The sequence below is a fragment of the Garra rufa genome, chromosome 1 (genome assembly GCF_049309525.1).
Source record: "Garra rufa chromosome 1, GarRuf1.0, whole genome shotgun sequence".
NCBI lineage: Eukaryota > Metazoa > Chordata > Actinopteri > Cypriniformes > Cyprinidae > Garra > Garra rufa.
In genome coordinates, this window is record NC_133361.1 from 9124458 (window position 1) to 9143979 (window position 19522).

Genomic DNA, 19522 nt, shown 5'->3' on the forward strand with positions numbered 1-19522 from the left:
TTATCTTTTTTTATATAAAGTCACAAAGTTTTGTTGATATTGCGAGTGCACACAAATAAACGTAGACCCTTTACAGCTCCAAATGATATATTACTCATACTTTTATGAGCAAAATGTATGCCGTATTTTAAATTGTTTTCAGTGCAAGTGATCGCGATGGCGTTTCCAAGTCCTATAAGCCCGCTTTAGCTTTCACTTAAATTTGCGCACAAACGATTGGATATGGGTCTAACAGCGTACATTTATAGGTTACACGTTTAAACTAACTTATATAATATGCTTGCCTTGAACTGTTTAATATCTATAGATTTTATTTCATGCAAGTCGTGATTATTTGAGAAGGCTAAATTGATTAATCATAAGCTATGATCGACTAGCTGGTCGTTTTGAAAATCAAAAACTTACATTTACAATTTCCTAAATTAAATTAATATATTAAAGAAACGAAATATAATCACTTTGTCATTACATACAGCTGACCACCTTCTCAATCTTACAGGTGAGGGCATATTTACTTGAAATGGAATGGTTTTTGGGGATTTTTGTGATGTGAATGAAGTTCTTGAGAAATAGCGGGTAAAGAACAGAATATAGAACATCTTCCTCTTTGTGATCCAATCTTCTTCACACTCCAGAACAGCAGGTGGCGGTATGCACCTTTACAGTTGGTTTGCAACCCGCCCATAAATGCACAGAAAAAGAAGTAGTAGGTGCGAGAATTACTTTGGTGTGTCAATGCGCACGGGAGTGAGAGTTGTAAGATGAGGGTGAGTCCTCTTTCTCTTCTCTTCTCTTATTTATTAGTTGCCTTTTACTGTCATGCATGGGTTATTTTGCATAATTAGGTTTGTGGGCAGCAGGAATGTAAGGTAAATGTCAGCTTCTCGTATGAACCGGGCTGGAGTGATTTTAACGTGTGTTCAGTGTAGAAAGAAGACTTTCACTCCTGAAATGCCGATCATTGTGTTTAATGTGATGAGTCGAATACGTCGTTGAGTTGTTTGGACTTGGACAAATAGTTTCACAAATGAGGAAAGTAAAGCCGCTTTACTTAGAGATGCAGCAAAGTCAACAGGAGAGCCACTTTTACCGCAAAGTATGAAAAGTTACATAGCTTATCAGTTTGTCAATATGCAATGTAATACAAAAATGTAAAAAAAAATATATTTAAGTTTTTTTTTTTTTTTTTTTTTTGCTTCAATATTAATCCATTGTGTATCTAAGAGCATTGTTCGGCCCTAAGAGCTAGAACTTTTGCAAAAACAGCTCCGCATGATGGACGTAAGTTCAGAGTAAGTTTTTGTAGGCCATCCATCTAGTAATTCCGCTGTTTTGGGGAATTTTTAGAATATAAATTACTTTGCAATAGAGCAACCAGTTGTTCGTGTATTTACGTTCTCATCTAACCAGACGGCAAATGCTGAAGACACTGCGAACGTAATGTGCATGTGCTCTTCACTATTTGCAAAATATAGATATAGATATAGATATGCAATATAGACGACGCTATTGTTTACAAAACAACTGTAGCACATGCCGCTGAGGTGAGGGGCTCGACATTTAGCCAATCACAACACACTTGTCCAGCTAACAAAATCATTTTTAAAACATTCTGAAAGCATTTAAGGGGATCCTATAATATTTAAATATAGATTTACAGCAGTAACAACTACTTTTTTTTTTTTTATGTCTTATCACATTTTTAATTATGAAGTTTTTATTATAAACCTGGTGATTATCTCTCAGGACAACCGCCATAATAAAACATGATATTTACCATCTGAGTCAAGTCAACAAATGTAAAAGTTAGTCATCTATTAATTATCTTGTCAAATATTGTGTCTTTAGCCCCATGCAACAGCAGGGGTGAGTTTTACTCCAAATACCATAATTTTACATATTCTTTTCGTTTTTGAAAAACGGTTGCTTAAATTAGTTTGAACCAAACTGGTAATCATTAAGACAACTTTTATCTAATTTAGCGTTTCTCATTTGCTACCTAAATCTACAACATACAGCCATATCATAAATCAAAGCACATGACAGACAGTTGTCGGAGAACCTGAAATGCATGACCGAATGAACGATAGCAGTCTGTATTTGAAGTACACAAGCCGCTGCCGGTGTGAAAGCACAATGGGCGCGTTCAGGTTCCCGCTTCCTTTGCTCTGCTTGTACATCCAGTTTGAAACCGGCCTACACATTTTATCATTTCATTAGCAAGTAATGCAATACAAACAAAACGTTAACAAACATTTAAAACATGTATCTATATTTCCCTTGCTCCAAATAACTCCCTTAACTTTAGCAGTGTGCAGAACAGAAAAAGAAACAAAAGTATGAGTAAAATCAAACACAAATTCACTGTAAAAATTTATTCTAAACGGTTAAAGCACGTTTCAGATGCTAAAAAGCGCAATTTAGATTCCATAAAATGCAGTAGCCTACTGTAAAGCATATCTTTGCAAGACCAACTGCAGTCAGCGCATCCTGTTTGCTTTCATTATTTTACAAAAGTGCAATGTTTTGTTGTTATTGTGAGTGCACACAAAAACGTAGAGTCTTTATGGATTCGAAAGATGTATCAGCTACTCATATCTGTTATGTGGAAAAATTATTTCACCTTTAAAAGGTATAATTGCTGCTTTTTGCAGTTCAAATATTGTTTGTGATGAAAATTTTTTTTTAGTTATTTTACCTAAGGATCGCTGCCATTTCTTACAGATTTCTGCTCATTCAAAATCGTTAAAAAAAGTATAGCACTGTAAAATTAGCCCACATTTGTTTTAACCCTTTAGGCGCCAAGGTTTTTTTTTTGGAAAAAATGCAAATTTTGACATCAAGACTTCAAAAGCTTGTGGCTTGAAAGGGCTTAAAGATAGAGATCAACTGTAAATTAGAAAAATGTTGGGCATGACCAAAAGTTTATGTGGGGTGTAAATATACTCATCTAATTTGCATATTATGACGTCATCATGGGGGCGGCATTATTGAATTTCATAATATTCAGGAAATAGTAGATATTGAATTGATGTTATTTTTTTTGTCTTTTTATCCTCATTCCAAATGATCAGAAAAGAGGATACCAACAATAAAACAGGAAAAAGTACTAAATTATTACTATTCTATATAGTAAAATGCATGTGAACAGTAGCTAACTTTTTGAACAGTTAATCACAATATTCAGGAAATAATAAATATTGAATGGATATTTGAACTTATTTGCACATGTTTTTGTCTTTTATCCTTATTCCAAATGATCAGAAAAGAGCAAACCAACAATTCTAAGGGACCACGCCCTTTAGGGGCCCCCAGAGATCTGCTTTGGTGTGGTAGAGGGGGCCCAACCTCATATTTTGTCATAGGGCCCAAAATTGCGAGCGGCGCCCCTGGTTACATCAAACGTTTCTCGGGAACGTCGAGCTGCGTCATAGCGCTGTGGGAACGCCCTCAGCGTGACCATGCTCTGAACACGTGTAATCTCGTCCAAGAAGCGCGTATGACGTCACGGGCGGGGTGATGCAGAGAACCAGGAAGCTACAAAGCATGTGCGGTGAACGCGGCCGGCAGCTTCTGTCTTTCAGTCGCTCTCTCTGTGTGTCTTTGTCTGTCAGTACTTTTTTTCCGGGCCAGTTTGCACCAATTTTATTTGAGTACTGACATGTCTAGAAAGGGTGAAAACAAACAGTTTAAGCAGTGTGTTCCTCCCTGCCCTCGTTACATCACGGCAGAGGACACACATGCTTTATGTGTTGTTTGTTTGGGGGCGAAGCATGCCCAGTCAGCCTTTGAGGAGGCTGACTGTGTGCATTGTTCGCGGCTGCCGCTGCGTACACTTCGCTCCTGGAGGGCTCTTTTTGAGAAAGGAGCCCTCACAAGCGTTCCTCAGGGATCAGGTCCCGCTTTCGCTGAGGCGTAGCGGCGCTTGCAAATGGATCTTTTAACAGGAGTGGAGATGGGTGAACCCCTTTCTCCCTCCTCCCTTATGAGATTCTCCGCTCTCTCTGGATCGGAATCCCTCTCGGTTTCTTCCATCCAGGAAGAGCGCTCGTCCCTCCGGCTATCTTCCTCCGAAGAGGAAGACGTCAAGATGGTCGAGGAGGCTGGGGACACGCCCTCCCAGCCCGCACAGTATGAGGAGCTTGTGGAGGTGGTAACTCGGGCAGTTGCAAAATTGAATTTAGATTGGCCCGCTGTTACACCTATGGAGCCGCCTAAAAGCAGATTAGACAAGAGGTATCTGCGCTCCAAACCACCACCTCCACGCCGGGGCTTACCTTTCTTTCCGGATATCCACACTGAGGTGTCGAGATCATGGATCAAGCCTTTCTCTACCTGTGTTTACTCTCCCAACGCCTCTAATTACAGCAATGTGGTTGGGACGGGTGAACACGGTTACAGAGCAGAACAGACGCTCGCTAGCTATCTCTCACCTGGCTCGGCATCGTCTCTGAGAGCCCCGGTTTTACCCAGCAAGCCTCTTCGCACTACATCCTCCTTGCTGGGTAAAGGGTACTCGGCAGCTGGTCAAGCTGGTGCTTGCTTGCACACCATGGCGGTGTTGCAAGCATACCAAGCTGACATGCTGAAGGAGCTTGGAGATGGCGAGGAAGTGAAGGTGGACGACGTATGCGAGCTGCGTTGTACCGCCGACCTAGCTCTGCAGATAGGCACCTCTGGCTGACCCTGTCAGACATGAAGAATAAAGACAGGAAGGAGCTTGGAGATGGCGAGGAAGTGAAGGTGGACGACGTATGCGAGCTGCGTTGTACCGCCGACCTAGCTCTGCAGATAGGCACCTCTGGCTGACCCTGTCAGACATGAAGAATAAAGACAGGGTCTACCTCTTTGACGCCCCGCTTCTGCCCTCAGGCATATTCGGCGATTCAGTTGAGACAGTCGTCGATAGGTTTCATCAATCTAGGCAGCAAGTGGCGGCTTTCCAGAGGTTCCTTCCTCGCCACTCTCGCTCTGGGGCTGCTGGGCGGGAGCAGCCCCTCCCAAGTACCTCTTCCTCATACCGTGATGCACAAAGACAGAGCGTCGCCTCCCGCGCTCCTCCTGTTCGGGGTCGGGAGTCTCAGCGGCGCTCTAAGCCCGGGGCCTCGAGGCCTAAGTTCGACAGGGCAGTCAGGACTTCTGAGGGCAGGTCCCCCTGGGGAAGGACACATGTGCATCCTTCCTCAGTGCCCTCAGGGGATCGGTCTGCTAACCCTGCCACCCTCGGTGCTTCAGGGCGCAGCGGTCTCCAGCGAGTCTCTTTCTCCACTTCCACTCATTACATCAGCAGGGCAGGGGGGCTCGCCATCTCTAGTAACATCAGAGGTCAGCCTTGAGAGGCTGATTCCCTTAGTAGAACATTTAGCAGCGTGGAAACTTCGGCCAAACTTGTCTCAATGGGTCCTGCACACTGTAGAAAGAGGTCACAGAATTCAGTTTGGTTCTCGGCCACCACCTTTTCAAGGGGTTCTTCCCACTCTTGTGGGCCCTCAACAGGCTCTGATATTACAGCAAGAAGTAGAAACTCTATTGAGGAAGGAGGCCATCGAGGTGGTCCCTCCTCATCTCAGAGAATCCGGGTTCTACAGCCGTTACTTCATAGTTCCAAAAAAAGGATGGATGGTTGCGTCCCATTTTATACCTCCGACTACTAAACCGGGCGGTCATGAAACTCAAATTCAGAATGCTTACTATCAAGCAAGTCGTGTCTCAAATCAGGTCCGAGGACTGGTTTGTCACAATAGATCTCAAAAACACGTACTTCCATATCTACATCCTTCCACAACACAGGAAGTTCCTGAGGTTCACTTTTGGGGACATAGCTTACCAATACAGAGTTCTTCCGTTCTGCCTAGCACTTTCGCCATGAACTTTCACCAAATGCATGGATGCAGCTTTGGCTCCTCTTCGGATGCAAGGCATCCGCATTCTAAACTATAATAGACAACTGGCTGATCCTAGCACAGTCAGAGCAGTTAGCGGTTCGGCATCGAGATGTCGTTCTTGCCCACATGAAAAGTTTGGGGTTAAGACTAAACTCCAAGAAAAGCGTGTTCTCCCCATCTCAAAGGACCACTTATCTTGGAGTAGTGTGGGATTCGACCACGATGCAGGCACGTCTGTCTTCTGCTCGGATCTAGTCGATTCTCACGTTAGTCAACAGAGTCAGAATAGGTCAGTCTCTCACTGTCAAGCAGTTTTAAGTCCTGCTGGGTCTGATGGCAGCTGCGTCCAATGTAATACCTTTTGGCCTGCTGTACATGAGACCTCTACAGTGGTGGCTCAGGACCAAGGGGTTTTCCCGGAGGGGCAACCCGCTTCGCATGATCAAGGTAACGCGGCATTGCTTTCGTGCCTTAGACATGTGGCGGAAACCTTGGTTCCTATCTCAGGGCCCGGTTTTGGGAGCTCCATGTCGTAGAGTAACTTTAACAACGGATGCATCCCTCATCGGTTGGGCAGCGGTCATGAGTGGCCACTTGGCCCAGGGTCTGTGGAGCGGTCGCCATCTTACGTGGCATATCAATTGCCTTGAAATGCAGGCGGTGTCCCTAGCTTTGAAACACTTTCTCCCAGACCTGAGATACCACCATGTGTTGGTCCGCACCGACAACACAGCGGCGGTCGCTTATATCGACCACCAGGGAGGTCTGCGCTCGCACCCCTTGAACAAGCTGGCACACCAGATCCTTGTGTGGTCCCAGGGAAAACTTCTCTCTTTAAGAGCAATTCACATCCCTGGATATCTCAATGTGGGAGCAGACATCCTGTCGAGACAGGGGCTGAGGCCCGGGGGAATGGAGACTTCACCCAGATGTGGTGGAGCTCATTTGGATCAAGTTTGGATCTTTTTGCGACTCAGGAGACGAAGCAATGTCCCCTTTGGTTCTGTCCGAGTCATCCAGCTCCCCTGAGACTGGACGCTATGGTACAGACGTGGCCGAGAACAGCAGAAGCTTAACTGTATGTGTCCAGTGCGAGCACTGGACGCATTTGTCCACAGAGCTGCCCAGTGGAGGAAGACGGACCAATTGTTTGTTTGCTTTGGTCCCATAATAGAGGTCTTCCTGTTACTAAGCAAACATTAAGTTGGTGGATTACGGATGTCATCTCTACCTCCTATGAGTCCTCTGGCCTCCCCTCTCCCTTCGGGGTCAAGGCTCACTCTACTCGTAAAGTGGCGGCCTCTAAGGCCTTCTTATCAGGTGTGTCTGTCCAAGACATCTGCAACGTGGCGGGATGGTCCATGCCTCTTACCTTCGTGAGGTTCTACGAGTTAGACCTCCCCTCTACTCCGGGCACCCTTGCCCTGTCCTCTGATTGTTTGTAACAGGCCTTTTTACCTGGGCGTTTCTGCCCTCTCTCCTTATGTCCTGCTCAAAACCAGCAGGGTGTTTTTCCGGGCCTTTTTCTGCCCTTCTCTCATTCTTACCCACACAGCAGGGATTTTTAATTCTGGCGGCGTGGGCATATCGTTCCCAAAGCGTTACGACGCAGCTCAGCATTCCCGAAGGGAACCCCTAGTTCCGCGAGGGAACGAGACACTGCGTCGCTAAACCACAATTCGGGCATCCCTGCGAGCGCTCCTGGTGGCAGAAGCTGCCAGCCGCGTTCACCGCACGTGCTTTATAGCTTCCTATAACGTCACACGCACTTCTCTATTGGACGAGATTACATGCGTGGTCACGCTGAGGGCGTGCCTCAGTTTCATAAACGATTAATGATTAATTAATACATTAATAAAAACAAGAAATTTAAAACAATACAAATGTATGGTCGCTCTCTTGATGCAACAAAGTTTGTATTTGATGATCCTCAGAACCTTCATGTAGTTGATCAAACATATTTAATAACTTTCTCTATAGAAACATTAACATGTCAATAATGTTTTAAAAGGAATAATTTAAAGCACAGCGTACCTCTTTCATGGAAAGTTTAATTGATGCATAATTTATAAAATTGCAACCGAATTTTATGCAGTTTTCTACAGTAACTTTTTTTTATATCAAGGTTCTTCTCTATGTCCTTTCACTTCATAATGTCCCTTCACGTTTTTTTTTTAATGAATTACTGACAAATGGACTGTTTTTACTTTTGTTTCAGAGTTGAATGAAATAATCAGGAGAAAGAAGAATTGGAGATTTTGAGAAAAAAAGGGCCAAAAAATCTTTCACCTGCACTCAGTGTAGAAAGAGTTTTACACTTAATCCAGAACATTGAAAAATGCCTCCGAAAATAGATACTGGTGTGAAAGACACATGCTTCGAGTGTGGGAAGACTTTTAGTTCAGCGGGCCATTTAAAAGTGCATGAGAGGATTCACACTGGAGAGAGACCGTACAAGTGTTCACACTGTGACATGAGATTCAATCAGGCAGGAAGCCTGAAAAGACATGAGAGGATCCACACTGGAGAGAAACCGTTTGCATGTGATCAGTGCGGAAAAAGATTTTCAAGAGATACAGCCCTGAAACAGCACGTGGTAGTTCATACAAAGGAGAAGCCACATTCATGTAATGTGTGTGGAAATAGATTTTCACATCGACAAAGTTTGAAAGAACATGAGAAAATACACACTGGTGTCAGAGAGTACATGTGCTTTGAGTGTGAGAAGACTTTCATTTCAACAAAGTGTTTAAAACTGCACCAGAGGATCCACACTGGAGAAAAACCCTACAAGTGTTCACACTGTGACAAAAGATTCAGAGTGTTAGCACAGATGAAAACACACGAGATGATCCACACTGGAAATAAACCGTTCACATGTGATCAGTGCGGGAAGAGTTTCACACTAAAAGCAAGCCTTACAAGCCATATGCGGGTTCATACTGGAGAGAAACCGTACACTTGTAATCAATGCGGAAATAATTTCTCATACTCATCGGCGCTTAAGATTCACATGGCCCTCCACACTGGAGAGAAATCGTATGCATGTGATCAATGTAACAAAACATTTTTGAGAGCTTTAGACCTTAAAAGGCACCTGACAGTTCATACAAAAGAAAAGCCACATCCATGTCCTTTGTGTGAAAAGTGTTTTGCACGTCCAGCACATTTAAAAGAGCATCAGAAAGTTCACACTGGTGTGCGAGACTACATGTGCTTTGAGTGTGAAAAGACTTTTACTTCAGTGAGCAGTTTAAAACTGCACCAGAGGATTCACACTGGAGAAAAACCTTACAAGTGTTCACGCTGTGACAAGAGATTCAGCAATTCAGGATTTCTGAAAATACATGAGAGGATTCACACTGGAGAGAAACCGTACAAGTGTTCACACTGTGATAAGAGATTCAGTCAGTCAGGAAGCCTGAAAACACATGAGAGGGTCCACTCTGGAGAGAAACCACACACATGTGATCTGTGCGGCAAGAGTTTTGCAATAAAATGGTGCCTTAAAGACCATATGAGGATTCATACTGGAGAGAAACCATTCTCTTGCGATCAGTGTGGGAAGAGATTTACAAAGTCTTTACACCTTAAAAAACACATGGACATCCACACTGGAGAGAAACCTTATAAGTGTTCACACTGTGACAAGAGATTCAAAGATTCAGGAAATCTGAAACTACATGAGAAGATACACACTGGAGAAAAACCGTATTAATGCACTGAATGTGGGAAGAGTTTCAAACATTCAACTTCTCAACAAAGTCATTCAAAAAACAATCACAGCGAGTAGATCATCTTCAGATCCAGGACTTTCAGGTCTGATGTCATGTTTTCTCCAAATGTGACGCAGTAATGCATCAAGCAGTGAAATATCATCTAGATAAATCATTACAAGCAACATGAGCAATAAACATTATCTACAGTTTTCAGACTGAATAAAGTTCATCTTTATCTTCAAACCCATCAGATTCAACTGTGAGGTTCAAATTAAAAAATAAAACACCTGTCTTGTGGCCATCCCTACTTGTAAGTCAGTTGGAGAGATCCAGCTGATTATTTTTGCTTATACTTAACCTGTTTCTGTATTTGCTGATTAATGTAATTATTGATCTTTTTTTTTTTTTTATTAATACACTGTTAGTTTCACTTTTTATATTTTATCAATAACTTTAATTGTCTACTGATTATATTTGAATTTGAAAAAAAAAAATGTTTTTATATAATTTTAGTTTCAGTATCTAAAAGCCATGAAGTATTGCAAATGTTTTTGGGCTTTCATATCTCAAAAAGCATTTATTTACCTAATAAACTATATTTTACTCCACTCCATGACTGAGATTGAATGAGTTTCTCTAGCGGTGGACAGATCAATTCTAATATTGATACAAATGTTGATATTGGTATCGGATCAATACAAGCCTGGCAAGGCTCAGTCAGGTTCAGTTTCTCTTATCTATGTTTAATGCATTACTTCTGTTTCAACAAAGAGTAGACATGCCTGTGTGTGTATATATGCCACTTCTTTCACATCTCAAAAGTACCTGTTTGCTCGCCTACACTCTTAAAAGTAAAGGTGCTTCGTGATGCCATAGAAAAACCTTTTAGTCTAAATGGTTCCATAAGGAACCTTTAACATCTGAAGAACCTTTATTCACAAAAGTTTCTTTGTGGTGAAAACGTGATTAAAAAATGGTAACAGATGTTTTTTTGTGGAACCAAAAATAGTTCTTCTATGGCATCGCTGTGAAGAAACTTTTAAAGCACCTTTATTTTTTAAGAGTGTACCATATAGTAGGGAAGTATGCCATTTCTGATGCACCCAGTGTAAACTGTTGGTCGAATATTGCCATAATGAAAACAGTGCAGTCAGTTTTAGAAAAGAGAAAAGACGAAAAACACTGACTGCTTTGGAATGAATCACTTCAGTAGCCCTAATAAGGATTAAAATATGTCTGCTTGAATGTGCAAGTTGTTATAAAGAATGCGTATTATATAAGATTGATAGCTTTAATTCAAAAGAGGACGCATATTCTTGTTACTTTATGAGAAGTGGTTTTATTTAATATAAATGCATGCTATGTGTGAATGTGTCACATGTTAATAGATGTTTTCCCTGGGAACATATTATAAGGGAAAAAAGGTCAAAGTGGTCTAGAAGGAATCTCAGTCTGGTTCTTGTCTCCTAGGTGGGGGAAATCAATCGGAGGAAGTCTTTAGCTCATGCTTTCCATCATGGATTTACATGTGTTGATCTTGCTGTGCACCTCTTTGAGCATAGTATTTGAGCATACTCTTATTTACTTGCCCCACATTTGACAATCACCTTACTGAGTTTAATTATCAATAAGTGCTCTTTTGTTTTAATGCTGAAAGCTGTTCAAGCTGTGAAAGAGTTGGTTGGTTAGGAACTGTTTTCTTTCTAAACTACAGGGTCTGTGGATTATCTTAACCCGGACATGATTTCTGGAAAAGACATTGCTGTGGAGTGAGAATGGTTCTGCCTATGATACTAATGATGTATTCATTTCATTTAAAGGATCTAAGTGTAAAGGTTGCCTTACTGCCTGAAGTCAACATAATCGATTTAAGCCTGCTGTCAATTCTTAATTGACTAATTTGGTTTTGAATTAAAATAAATGTTTTAAACGACCTATATTTGCAACTGTCTTGGTTTTAAAACAAGTAATTATAAATCTATTATGAAATTGGTAATATCAAAACGGTTAAGCAATTAGTTAAGTATTAAGGTCATTGCACACTGTTAAGGAAGCATTCCGATGAGACAGGTAAGTGAATAGGTACCAGGTTTATTGATTTATTGATTTTATCACTGATGGCTGTGTGTGGCGTGCTTATATGTGCAGGGGTCGATTGCTTGCAGGTGCGTGTGATTAGAATTCCGGTGAGTTTGAGTTTTTTTTTTTTTTTGTATTCCCCATCATTTCCAATCAAAATGCTTTCTACGGATGTCAAAACCAAAAAATCGAACCTGATCCAAACTTCTTTTTTTTTTATGACGGATGAATTTGGAGGCAGTGTGTAAATGCTTGTGGTTAACAAATTTTGTAACTGCCGTGTGGCATGTTACTTGCTGCCTGATTCATGGTTTAGAAGATTTAATCTTTATTCCACATGTAGGAGATATGCATTTTGCAGTGAAGTTGCAGAATGGAACTTCTAAAGTTGACTGGTTAGTGGTTATATTTTATTTCTCCCCTCTACTTAGGTGTTGCTTTATGGTTTACAAGGCGTGATTTTAAAAGCAGTGTGCATGGCCAACCCAGTCTCACGGCAGTTCGTGATATAGTCACGTAATTTAATCTATTTTTTCGTGGCAGGGGCACGTTTATTTCGCTATTTTCGTAAGTCCAGCACGTTTTTTGAAACTAATGCATTTCAATTGGATGCATATTTCGTGAAACTGCACGATTCTTTCTGCCAGTCGGGCTGCAGCAGAGAAGCTTTTTAATCAACATTTTTTCACGAGATCTTGGATTATGTGCAGTGCTGCTGCTAGCCATTTCGGTGCCCTAACCATAATTTCTTTATGATTTTAAACATAAAGAGAGCTTGCCAGTCTTTTATATACCTCCTACTGTCAAAGTCAAACTTGGCGCAATCCAACCGACCACTCCAGAGCAATTAAATACTCTTTGCTGAAAGGTGCCTAATAATATATAATGAAATAATATCGGAATTATAATTATTGACTATGATTATTGATTTTTCATTAGGCTAGTTTTGGTACCCCTCAGCACTGCGCGTGGTGGCAGTGGCGGCGTTGTATATTAATTATTATTTATTATTATTTCGGTCTTTTTCGGTTATTATTCCGAAGCAGGATTGCTTTGCTGTTTATTTATATTTTTAAAACTATAACGCTACATCTATGGGCATTTGTTATCATTGTATCCATTCATTTCTTTATTTTAATAATATTATTTGGGTCTTATTACCGGTGAAATGTTGCAGTAAGCCATCAGCGATAAGCGGGTCATTAACGACACTATAGGCTATCGCATTAAGCAGCCTTTACAATATATTTAGAGTCTAAAGAAAAAAAAAAAAAAAAATTGAAAAGCCCAAAGATCTGTAGGCCTATCTTTGCTAAATGAATTTAACATACGTTTGTGATGCCCTTTATTTTAAGTTTCTTTTTTCTTTTCTTTTTTGGTTCTTTTTATTTAAACTATATTGTTACTAAATTTGAAAATGTGTAAAAGTAATGTGTCAAGGACTTGATATTGAATTCTGTCATTTTAAAAATTCAATAAAAAAATAAGAATAAAACAGTTTAAAAAACGAAACACTGCACATCTTACAGAAAAAAAAAGACATTTAATCTGTGTTTTTGTCACCAGCAGTACAGTATGTTGCTCAGTTTTGTTACAGTAAGTTAAGCTCCGATTTTTTTTAAGTTCCAGTAAGTTTCTTCTGTTCTCCTGTTGGAGAAAAAAAAAATAGTTTAATTTAATTTTTCACGTTTTTTTTTTTTTTTTTTTTTTTTGCACAACAATATCCGGGTGACTGCGCTACCGCCAATTAGTTACTAACGTTACTTCCTTTGGAGTCGTTGAGTAAGGTAAGATAAAATTATTGGCAACCTCATGAACAAGTAGACTATATAATTCGATGAAATATGTATGCAAAAGTGTATTAGTCAAGTATGTTGCTGGAGTATTGTCATGACTGCCTTATGCCCTATTTTAACTTCTTGTGACATTGTTTTGGTGTTTGCATTTCACCCTCTCGGGGTTGTATCCACTATAACAACCGCATCTCTCTACATTATCCTATTACATGGATATATACGATTTTATTGCTTATTGCATTTTTTTTTTTTACTTCTGTTTAATTATCCGGACTTCTTTCAGCGGATTGAAAGTTGTCCTCCAGACTCCGAGTGAACAGAATTGCTTACATTTTAGTTTTGAGATCTTCAGTGTTCATTAAAAAGTTGTATTTACCTGCACCAGTCACAAAAATGTTATATTTAATCCATTGTTAAGTCAATTAACTGTCTCGGTCCCATTAACTCCCTTCCTCTAAACGAGTGTTTTTTTTTTTGTTTGTTTTTTTTTGTTTTTTAGATTCTACCAACCTACCCACTAGTAGATCACCAGTAAATCACCACAACCAAAGGCCCTTTTAAGCGCCAGCCTATCTGGATTTGTGCTCTACCTCTCATTTCTGTCTGTGTCTCTCATCTCTCTCTACCCCTCTGTCCCTCTCTGAGTGTTTGTCTACCCCTCTGTCCATTTCAGTGTCTGTCTGCCCCTTTCTCTGTTTCTGTGATGAACACTACACGTGTCACCGACAGTCAAGATGGCTATTACATGGAGGGGAGACGGATGGCTCTTGAAATGAGCTTAGAACATGCTCTGACTGAAGCCAGGGTAGGTGCTTTTTAGGTGTTGAATTTTCAGATGCAGAGAAGTAGAGTGCCTACATCAGGTCCTATTCTATGTATTGCCATGTACAAAAAAACACTATCCATTGTATCTTAATAGTTGAAGAAATGTTTAGGCTATAATAATTACTCTGTAGCTTATCAGAAAACAGTGTTATATAAGGCTATTATATAAGCCTACGTACCTCAGACTCATTCAGTCTGTTATTGCATCTAGCTGCTCTCAATTCTCAAACATTTTCATGAAAGGGTTGTAGAGTTGGTTTTTACTTTTGAACTCCTTGGTCCAGCCAAACTCAATGCATTGATCAAGGATTCTTTCTTGAATCCCACCCCCCCCCCCTCAAAATATAGAGGGTATGATAAGAGTTTTTTCATATCCATTGCATCTTTTGTTAAAAATAAATTAACAGCCTAATCATAATTTTCACTTCAACCCCCAGAAAGAATCTGAGGAGCAGAGGCAAGTTGCCCCACCGCCAGTCCCAAAAAGCGTGCGTGGCAAGCCAAGGGGGAGGCGTGGAGGACGGCCCAAAGCCTCAGCTACCGGTAAAAATACTAATAGTAATTGGTTACACATTATTGTCAAGAAATCAAGTTGTGTTGCTGGTAGACTTAAGTAACATGTACTTGTATCCAGATAATGAGCTCATTATAATGAGGTTGAACTATGTGGAATATGTTTATACTGTTATCAAATCAAATACTGCATAAACATATTCCACATGGTTCAACTTCTTATTGCATCCACAGGTTAACTGTACTATTATTTACATTTATTATTTCCAAGTTCTGTTGTTATTTATTTTAATTATTTTAATTTTAAAATGTAATTTCCCCCATATTTGAAATGTATAGATATGTAGATTCAACCAAAAAAGTATACATTGGTGGTCTAACTTGGTTTTATTCCTCTGTGTGCTGTTGTACAGTAGTTAGACACAACCAGATCGGGAACTGCCTGCTCACTGAAGAGCTTCCTGCAGCCAGTCTTGATCCTCAAGTGGAATTTGGTAAAATATGGTCAAATACATTTAAATTATTATTAGGTAATATTCTGAGGCAGATTTTCCATGCCTAGTTACCTGTGGCGGTTTTCGGGTTTTCAGGGTTTTTTTTTTTTTTATAAACCAGCAAAGCCACGAATTGTGTCCACAATAGGCTGAATTCTATTATTGAACCACTTTTTGTAGTAGTTTCAAGTTCATCCCAATAGAAATTCCATCTCAATTTTCACGTTGATACAATTTACCCTGATCCATGTTTCAAACTATGCTGAATTTGGCCCTAGACTGTGGGAAAGTTGATTTGGAAAAGTTCTGAAATTGATGTTATTGAAAGCATTGGCAAGATATTTACCCATTATTATGAAATAGTGGGTCTGCATAGAAATGGTCCTTTGTCAATTAAATTAATATTTGTCTTTGCAGAAAAAAACATGGAGAGCCTCTCTGCTATGATGTCTGACTCCCCTGAAATCCAGAGGGCATCATCATCATGGAGTTTCAGGCAGCAGCAAGCTTCACAAAGATGGAAGGAGGCAAGGCCATTCCACCTTAAATGCCTCATCCAAACTCAGGATGTTGGCCAACCATTTTGTAGCCATTGCAGCAAGCCTGCGGTTGTTAGGTGAGATCTCATTAATGTTCTTTCATACTTTGTAGGTTTTTTGAGTGCATCACTAATTGATGTCTTCATGTTTTGGATAAACTCCATGTTTATGGTGGAATCAGGGCTGTTTCAAAGAGTTGATTCAATGACTGAATTGGTTCGTTGATTTCGTTCCTAGATGCAGAGAGTGTCTACCAGATCAGTGGTTCTGTGAAACCTGCGATACCAAGAATCACAGGAGATGGCCACTCCACGACAGGGAGTCAGTCCTTCAGGGCTTTTTTAAAGCTATTCCCCCATCCACATATTTTGTAAGAGGGGAAGGAGGATACAGCTCACACGACCAAGGTAGGTAATTGCAAAACTCTTTTGTACTCTTGTCTAATAAATCTGGTAGGCTAATTTTGTGTTTCTTTCCTTTACTAGCTTGTATTTTGCCAACGGTGAGAGTGACTCAAAAATGTCCCTGTGAAGTCCCCAGCATAACTGTGTCACCTGGCAAAGCAGTCATTTTAATTTCCATCAATGGTAATATTTCCAAACTCTGATCTTTTTTCTATATTTAGCTTTTCCCCCTTTTTTGGCTTTGCGTTGCAAGGAAAAAAGCAGTGCTCAAAAATTGCAGAATACATCTTGTCACTATGATAAATCAAAAGAAATATACTAATTTAAACTATGCTGGTGTGATTCTACTCTAGATGTAGCTCAAGTGTCTTAAAGTGTGCCAGCTGATTGTTTCTAAAAGCTCAGGTATCCATGGGTTTGTTTTCTTATAATCCAAGGGCGTTATGACATGCACCAGCCATTGTTTGCATGCCAAACATGCCAGCAGCAGTGGGCTCCAGAGTTCATGGACCTCGTAAACAGTGGATATTGGCCAGCTTCCACCAGTTCTTCTACTTTGTATTCCCTCAACCTTTTCAGCAGTGTAAGAGAACTGAAAGTCATCGCGCCGGCACTGTCCAGACAAGCCTTTGCAAAGCTGCTGGAGCATCGTACAAAGTGTGGTGGGCGGGTAAATGTTCACCATATTATAGAATTGTTTAACATATGCAGACATCTCCGAAGTAACAATTAATATAATGCATCTTTCAGTCAGGACCTGTGTGCGGGGACACTCTGCAGCGCAGCTTCCTGGAGTTTTCCTATTGTGCTTTTGAGGAAGATAACTTGTCCTGCGGTGCACCTTTCACCTGCCCTGCTTGCACTCCAGACATGCTGGCAATCTCTGTGGATGGCAACAGGAAGCTATACCGGTTTCTCCGAAACGGAAGGTGATATTTTTTTTATACCAGTATAGATTGATCTAGATTTTTTTAGATTCTATATTCAGCATGGATACATTTTCTGTTTCTTTGTTCCTCAGCTCCGACTCTTCGTTTTTTGAAGGGGCATTTGTCGCAGAAGACACATCTGTGTCTGCATTTGTTGATGTCTTGCATAAAGCTGTGAAACAGGCAGGTTTCAAATTATTTGTTAATTAAATTACTATGTTTTTCCAGATTTTCATTGCATTGGTGAAAAACTGCCCTCAACTTCAAAATACAAGGTGCATATACAGTATGTTTATAGTGTGTCTCATTTACATCACAGCAACCTGGACAAGGCAGATGTGGGAGCTCCTCGTGGACAGCAGCGAAGGAGACTTCTAGGAGGACCTTCAAGTTGGACGAAGAGGGCATGGAGGTTGCGGTGTGTCGGCATGGTTTCCTCCTTAAAGCGCTTAATATGTTCAGAGGTGAGATTATAATAAATTGTTTGCTGTAAATGTAACTTTGTATTGTTATTATTTGTATGTCACTTTGGACAAAAGCTAAATAAAATAATAATATGGAGAAGCATCTCAATTATCACTATTAGTGCAGCTTATACCACTGCATGGTTGAGTTTCCCATTATAAAGCTCTCTTTAGAATGTACAATAAAAGGATATTTGCATTTCTAATACAATTTGTATATCCCTAGGTGAAATCTTTGCCTACCCCATGTATCTGCACAAGGAATTGATGAGTTCAAAGCCAAGGTTTATCGCCATGGATGTAATGTGTAAATACTGGCCATATTTACACAAATCAGCAAACATCCTTCCTGATCTCCAGGGGCTAACATCAATCAGGCCTTTCCTAAGCGTCATGCATGCTAAAGCACATTCCACTAAGTGTGAGGTATGTTCAGTGTTTATTATGTTTAACTGTATCATCAGAAAATAAGTCCCTCTACTGCACGTCACGGTCCGGTTCGTTTTGTCATTACTTATTATCCGATAATGACCGGCGGACATTACATTATCCCTTACATGTCTTCTTACTACTAGATTACATGGAGTGGCAAAAACCAAGAAGGAGCAGGGTCAACTGCGGGGGAGGAAGTTGAACAGGTGAACAGCTACCTCTCCCGCTGTGCCCTAACGACTAAATACATGTCGAAAGGAGGTGATTGTAGTATTTCTCTTCTAATGTATTTTTTTATTGCTTATTTGCATGACATTCACTCAACATTTACTCTCAACAGCACGTGTGGATATGCTTACAATCCACGCTATGGCCTGGAACTACCAAAAAATCACAACACTACATCGGGCATTGTCTGCAAGATATGTGAAGGTGTGTTCTCTGTAAATTCAATTTGTGGTTATTGTGTAGCTTTGTGTAACTGCATTGTTTAACTGTCGCATTAGACTTGCCAGAGACTTCAGGAGGAGACTGCAAGTCTAGCGGAGCTTAAAGAAAGCTTGGCTTGCACCGATGAAGCAGTGTGGGTGTCTGATGTGAGGGAATGGGCAGCTGGTGGTAAGTTTGAACCAATAATGTGTTTCACTTTGTGCTTCCTCATTGGCAGCGATCATTAAGATCATGATATTTAAGCTGCCTACTGCTTACTATGCTGCATGCCACTATCTCTGTAATCCTTTTTTGGCACCCACCTCCTCCCGACTCGTCCTTCTTTACACTATTGTGTTTTTGTGTTGTGTTTCCAGAAACAACAGGTACTTCCCTAGAGCAGTCCATTGAGGGACGTTACCTTAACGTGAGGCAGCGGAAGCAGGCTCTATACCACCAAAATGGTATAATTACATAGTCTATAAATAATTGCTCACTGTATTTTTGGTCTTTTTTTTTTTTTTTACCTTCTGCTTCATGTGTTTACAGATAGTGGCAAGTTCCGTCACCGCCTGCGGAGGAAAATTGCTGAGAGCAAGAGACTGCTAATGAAAGACATAGAGACCTATAACAGTCATGAGCCTGCCATGCCAATTGATTTTAATGAAGTGGAGCAGTCGCTATCAGGAGACAACCCGTCCCCAACATGGCCGTGGGAGATTCATGGCAGCGGTAAGCGGAGTTTCCCGAGGCCTCTGATTTATTTTGTAAAGACTCAAGTCAAATGTATTTATACATTTTCTTTACCTCTGTTGTAGCACAAATCGAAGAAAAGTTAAAAATTTTTAACAAAGCCATGCTGAAAATGAGACTGGAGGAGGAAAGGACAATACTTGTTCAGGAGATGGCCCAGCACTGCTCATGGTTGCAGAACTTGCAGGCAACTCTTAGAAGAAAAACTTCAGAGGAAGGCAAGTTTCATCTTTGTAACCATACCAATCAAACAAGGAAGTG

General features: G+C 40.6%; 1 protein-coding gene and 1 long non-coding RNA gene across 2 annotated transcripts; both read left to right on the forward strand.

Moving 5' to 3' along the window:
* The first annotated feature begins 697 nt into the window (after positions 1–697).
* On the forward strand, positions 698–10195 carry LOC141329114 (uncharacterized). The gene is made up of 2 exons (XM_073835443.1): positions 698–767; positions 8104–10195. Exon 2 carries the CDS (start codon positions 8224–8226, stop codon positions 9601–9603), a length of 1380 nt encoding a protein of 459 aa, XP_073691544.1. The 5' UTR covers positions 698–767; positions 8104–8223; the 3' UTR covers positions 9604–10195.
* Positions 10196–16170: 5975 nt separating this feature from the next.
* On the forward strand, positions 16171–16916 carry LOC141329856 (uncharacterized). Its single transcript, XR_012355190.1, has 3 exons — positions 16171–16257; positions 16336–16437; positions 16692–16916. It is a non-coding gene; the product is annotated as an uncharacterized lncRNA (long non-coding RNA).
* The last annotated feature ends 2606 nt before the right edge of the window (positions 16917–19522 follow it).